This window comes from Alexandromys fortis, unplaced genomic scaffold (assembly GCF_014885135.2).
Source record: "Alexandromys fortis isolate MF-2015 unplaced genomic scaffold, M_Fortis_MF-2015_v1.1 scaffold_26, whole genome shotgun sequence".
Taxonomy (NCBI): Eukaryota; Metazoa; Chordata; class Mammalia; order Rodentia; family Cricetidae; genus Alexandromys; species Alexandromys fortis.
The window spans coordinates 6,913,945-6,920,344 of NW_026067894.1; the positions used below are offsets into that span (position 1 = coordinate 6,913,945).

Genomic DNA, 6,400 nt, shown 5'->3' on the forward strand with positions numbered 1-6,400 from the left:
GGTGCGGGGCGGGCGGGCCCCGGAATTGTCATTTCTTTGTTTCCGAAGGCGGAGGAGGCTCGGCGCCCCCCTCCCGACCCCCCCTCCCCCCCGGTGCTGGCTCCATGTCTGTGTGACCGGCCGCAGGGGTAGAATCCAGGCCCGACGCAGGGCGGGCGGGCGGCGGCGGCAGAGGTGAGAGGCAGCGGCGGCGCGGCGCGGGCACCGGCCCCCCAGCGGGAGGATGAAGCGGCGGAACGCCGACTGCAGTAAGCTCCGCCGCCCCCTGAAGCGGAACCGGATCACCGAGGGTATCTACGGCAGGTGAGCGGCGGCGCCCGGCGTGGGCCCGCGGGTCCCGGGCGCCGCTCTGGAGGGGGCCCGGCCCCGTTATGTAACCCCCGACTAGGCCGCATGCCCGCGCCGGGGGCTCTCCTGAGGCGCGCCGCCCGCGGAGCGCCCGGCCAGCCCGCCGAGGGTCCGCCCCGGGCCGCGGGGTGTGGCGAGGGCCGGGCGGAGGGCGCGGCGGGCGCGGGCGGGAGCCGCGGGGCCGCCGTTGGCCGTGGTGTGCCGGGGGGAGGGGCGGCACCCCCGCGTCCGGGAGTCCAGACGCCCGGGGGTCCCCAGCAGGCTGCGCGCCGGGCCCCCCGACGGAGCCCGAGTCACGCTGGGCTCGGGACCTGGGGAGTTGGCTGCCCGAGTCTGAGGCTCGTGGACCCGTGCGAGGGGGAGGGAGAGTGAGGCCGCTAAAGTTGGGAGCTGCCAGGGGCCCTGGACCCCGGACCTCCCTGCTCGGAGCGAGGCCACGCCGGCTCCTCTTCCGTCCGTCGCTGCCCTCACGGGATCCCCACTTGGCCCGGAGTGCCAAGGCTGATACCCCCAGATCATGCCCGTGGACCCGCTCCAGACCCAGGCTGCTGTCAGCTCCTCAGCAAACATTATTTTGACGATTGCAAGCAGACACGTTGCTCTGAACCTTTAGCAGAGCTTCTCTCTCCCAACTCAGATTAGGGATTTTTTTTTTTTTAATTCCTTCTTCATGAAGGAAAGTGGTGTCTCTTTAAATAGAAATTGAGTCCACTCCTCCTGGAGAGGACAACAGGTTCACGGGGCAACTCGGTTGACTGTCACAGCTTCCCCAAGCCCAATTTGTGTATGGCGGTTTTTTTTTTTTTTCCGGGAATGCCTCCGAAAGAACCGATTTCAGTGGAGAAGTCATCAGTTTATGAAAGAACGCTCAGCATGTGGCTATAGGCTTAATTGAGTCCTCAAGGTTGCACGGTTTTGTTCTTGCTGTGAGTCTTGGAGACATTTAGGAGGTAGCTGTTGACAACCAAGTTGTATCATAACTATAATACACCTTGCGCATGCGGTTGTTTACACGTGTGAAGTGGCTGCCCTCCACAGGCAGGTGACTGACCTAAACAGGAAGGGGGATTCTTCAAGTTTAGAAGGATTAAGAAGTCAAAAATCCTTGGCTAGATCCTCTCGTAAGGAGTCATCGATCAGAGACTCCTTGTTCATTCATTCAACAAACATAAATACTATCTGCTCAGCAGTGTTGGAGCCAGTCGGGACACAGCTGTTAGTAAAACTGAAGAACACTGTTGCTGAATCAGATGTGACGTTTAAGTAAAACTGAAAAAGCAAAACCAAATTTTTCCAGCAGATTGAATGGGTGGAGGCAAGTCTGCTTACTATAAATTATTGAATGAAGAAAAGGCTCTTTTCTTAGCCATTGAAAAAAATTAGCAGAACTTATTAATAGCAGCACAAGAACAGAAAACGTGTTAAACAAAGTAGGCAAGTTAGGAGGACTGTGACATTTGAATATCTATTTACAGTCACATAAGACGAGGCCCCTCATAACAAGATTGGGAGCTCTGTGTTGTTTGCATGTTTTCTGATGTATATTAACTTCTTTTCCTATTTAAACCAATACCTGGTGTATGACTTGTACCTCAGCAGCCACTCAGTGTGTGCTGACAAGGAGTTCCTCTTGTAATGAAGATCTGATGTTTTACTAATGGATTTTAGACTTTGAATTTCCTTACCCTGGAGGTTAATAGTAGATACACCTTGTCCATCATTTGGTTTCATATTCCAAGTCTGTCTGCTGTCTGTTGGGGATTCTTTGTTAAATCTTAGTAAAGGAACCTAAGTTTATTTCTACCTGTCTTTCTTGTTTGACATAGAGTATTTTAGTTCCCTTATCTGTTTCTCAATGTTATGGAGTACTGCAATGAAATAATCATATAGTGTGTTTTATCCCCTCATTTTGTTTTTAAGGACTTCTTTGGACAGCTTCCAGTTAGTTCTTAAGAGAACAGAATGAGTGGGCTAGTTATAAATTAGGACATTTGAGGATTCATGAATATCAAATTTCTGTTGATCATCAAATTGAAGTCTTTATTCAATTCTGTTTCATGCCATCTATTGCCTGTTTTGTTTCTGAACATCTGGCCAATTTAGTCTCATTAAAAAGGAGCTATCCCCCAAAGGGCTGTGTTGACAATTTTGATAACCACTGTCTGCTGTTTCATAGCCTAACCTTTGGTGGAGTACTGTGTTCATGTTCCCTGTCTGCTCAGCACTCTTGAGCCCTGGCATATGTGAGGGAGCAGCTGAGGTGGGAAGACTGGACTGAAGCCCACTAGAGACCTAGGGTTAGACTCAAAGTCCCAGCCCTGATGCTTTGGACCCACAGAACAGCCCTGCTTTGAAGCTCAATTTTCCCATTTGTTAAATGAACTTTGAAGATAAGCATACATACATATATACATACATACATGCATACATTCAGTTTGTGTAACTCCTTATAAGTTCCAAGATGTTATAGAGACATTATTTACCGTATTATTGCTGTTACAGTTAGCATGTATGGCTTAATTCTTTTCTTTTTTCATCCGAGACAGGGTTTCTCTTTGTAGTTCTAGCTGTTCTGAAAATGACTCTGTAGATCAGGCTGGCCTTGAACTCACAGAGATCCTCCTGCCTTTGCTTCCTTGTGCTGGGATTAAAGGGTGCCACCACCACCTAGCAGCAAGAAACGGCGGCAAGAAAGGTTAGATTTGATCCAACCAAAAGCAAAAGTAGAGTAGTCAAAACAAGGGGCCAATTGCTCCTTGATTATGCTTTAAAACAATGGTTCTAACTTTCCTGATGCTGTGACCCTTTTAATACAGCTCATGTTGTACTGACCTCCAGCCATAAAATTATTTTTGTTGCTACTTCATAATTGTAATTTTGCCACTATTATGAATTCTAATGTAAATACCTGTTTTATGATGAATCTTGTGAAAGGGTCATTCAACTCCCAAAGGAATGATGACCCACAGGTTAAGAACTGCTACTTTAAAAATCCTGGTGCTACTGGGCTTGGTGGTGCACACTTTAATCCCAGCACTGGGGAGACAGATGTATCTCTGTGAGTTCAAACCCCCAAATCCTGGTGCTTTTAATCATGGGCAGCTGTTACTGAGGTGACTGTCAGATAAGAGCACTCATTGTCAGTACCTAGCTCCGTTGGAATTCCGTTTGAGGGGCCAAGATGCTATGAGTATTAATCTTAGATATTAGTACTGTATGAGTGTGTGTATGCATTATCTGAAGATCCAAACATTCTCTGAAAGTGTTATTCCAGTCAAGTTAATGATCAGAATTAAGAGGAAGGAAACAAGAATGGTATTACTGTTGTTATTAATAGAGCTTACATTTAGTGCAGTTAAAAAAAAGCCACCTCAGAATTTAACATGCAAGGCAATCACTATACAGATGTTGAATGAATAGATAAATACATAAATATAAGCTAATGGATTCTATTCATTCAAACCCTACATTGTGGTGGAGTTGTGGAAGGTCTAGGATAAGACATAGGTCCCCAGCTTCAGTGATTTATACTCTAGTACGCCATAGTAATACTCTCTTAAACTTGTACAGTGATGTAGAGGTTTCAAAGAACCTGGGGTTGTAGTCAAGCAAAAATATTTCTGTTGGATCAAATTTTAACTTCCTGTTTTAGTTGTTCGCCTGTCATGTTCGCAACTGCATTTTCGCCCTGTTCTGTTTTATGAGGTAGACAGTTACCACTAAAAGAGGGAATGCTTTTTAACCCAAATGAGGTAGACTTGAAAATTATGCAAGCAAATTATTAATAATGAAAACTCTTCTTAATTATTACATACGGAAGTCCCTGGACTTCCTGGCTGTGAGTCCCTCCCCAAGCTTCTCTCACAACTGGCAGTGCACTAGGCTATAAGCATTTCATTGCAGGTGGCGATTCTCCTGTGAGATGAGTGGTGTGGTGTCTGACCCGCCCATGTGTAGTGTCCCGTCCCCCCCCCCACTACCCACTCCTTTCTTCTAAGACTTAAAAAGAGGAAGATATGGAGGTAAAAATACATTAATTATAAGACTGGACAGAAGCATTTTTATTAAAGTATATTTCAAATCTCTATATTTAAAATTGTTACTTAAAAGAGTATTGTAGAATAAGAACTTGGATTCAGTTATGCATTTCCAGCTTCAGGAAATGGTTTTCTTTCTGTCCTGGTGGTTGACGGTGGCAGCCTTCATTGTGCCGGCCTCCACTTGAACTGATGCCTGAGGCTTACAGTGCAGTACTGGACATGACAGCATAGGCGGTAGGTCTGCCTAGTTACAGAGACGTTTCTACCTGTCTTTCAACTCCAGAGGCCTTGTTAGAAAGTATCCATCTTTGTACTGTTCCTCTCCCTTCCAGTTTCCTTTTCCAGACCCTTGTCTAAATATGGCATCTACCAAGGTTTTCTCTCTGTTGTTGTTCCTGTTAATGATGTTTTCTAAGTCTGGTTTTAGATTCCTTAGGGCTATGCTTATTAAAGTCACTGGAGGCTGGCGGCCTTGATTGTACATGTGTTCTGCAACTGGAACTCCAGATTCCAGTGTCGCAATCTCACAGCCTGAAAGCATTTCTGTAATCTTGGTAGGCATTGACTTCAGGCTGGACCTGACATAAAAGACCTAGATACAGGCTCTGTATGTTCTAGAGGGCTTTGGGGAAGGGGTGAATATAATGAATAAAGCAAAATATTCAGCTAAACACTTAGGTTTGTTATTACTATAAACTGCAATTAATTGGTCACACTGGAGTTTGTGTTTAATTTTTACTTGTGGTATATTCCCTTAAAAAAACACTTCAACTTCCATTATGATTCTTACTGTCTGAGTAGTTTTTGGTAGGTTAGTTTGAATTAGATGTTTTTAAAAGCCCTTTAGGGGACTGACTAGATGGCTCAATGGCTAAGAACACTGTCTACTCTTGCAGAGGATCTGGGTTTGAGTACCCACATGGTAGCTCACAACCATTTTTAACTCTGGTGTCAGGGAATCCAGTGCCCTCTTCTGGCTTCTGCGAGCACTAGGCATAAGGGAAGGCAAAATACCCATATATAAAATGAAATACTAAAAATAATAGCAAGAAAGAAAAGTCCTTCAAATTGTTGCTCCTGGGTTGAGGAGGGGAGGAGGGCATGGAGTTCAAGTTATCTGCAGACCCTGCCTGCCCTGTTGTAGGAGCGGTATTCCCTTCATCTTTGTGTTGATTGCTCAGGGTCCTTCTTGAACCCCACAGTCTTGGAGGATGATTTAACTGTGGGATTAGGAACTTGATAACTTGATATTGTTACTAATTTCTTATTCTTGTTATGTACCCTGTCTGCTATGGACTCATTTGATATTCTGTGAACACTTATATTTCCAGAGACTTTTTCTCTGCTATTTCTCTCAGATATGACTGCTAGGTTGGTTTGTTTGCTTGTTTTGGTGTGTGTGTGCACACAAGTGCAGTTTGCTGTTTTCTAGGCTGCTAACATCTTGTGGAGTCTACAGGATCAGATAAAAAATCTCAGAAACAAGGCCAGCAAGATGGGTTGAAAAGGTACAGGCACTTGCCACCAAGCCCCACAACCTGAGTTCAGTCTATGGGACTCAGCTGGTGGAAGGAAAGAACTGATTCCACAAGTTGTCCTCTGACCACCACACATATCACCATACATGTGTGCATACACAAAGTAAATACAATGAAACAACAACAACACACAAACCTAGTTAGGTGAAATATTGTAATTGAGCTACTTCATAAAGTATGGCATCCTCTTCAAATGCACTGATTTTCTCTGGGCTTACTCAGTTTAGGTGTAATTATTTTACTTGGACAGTTTTCAGGAGTTGGGTTCTGAAGAACAAGTTGGCTGTGCAACAGGTGGCTCACATGAGATGGTGTATGTAGGCAAGAGCATAAGAGCATACACCTTCTCTAGACTTTCCATCTTGGGTCTCTTCAAACCTTGAGATGACTCGCTCCTCATGACCTCACTTTTAGGCATGTGTGTGCTTGTGTCCTGGCAATGGAAACTAAAACTTCTCTCTCTCTCTCTCTCTC

At 45.5% G+C, this 6,400-nt stretch overlaps 1 protein-coding gene across 2 annotated transcripts in view; it reads left to right on the top strand.

Annotated features, from left to right (window-relative positions):
• The window catches only part of Maco1 (macoilin 1), a 67,094-nt gene continuing 60,694 nt past the window's right edge, over window positions 1–6,400 (top strand). Inside the window, exon 1 of one of the 2 annotated variants that reach the window (XM_050153892.1) lies at window positions 1–303. In XM_050153892.1, the coding sequence (XP_050009849.1) occupies window positions 224–303 (80 nt within the window). In that variant the 5' untranslated portion in view covers window positions 1–223. The remainder of the gene's footprint in view (window positions 304–6,400) is intronic. The other variant, XM_050153900.1, reaches the window with a different exon arrangement.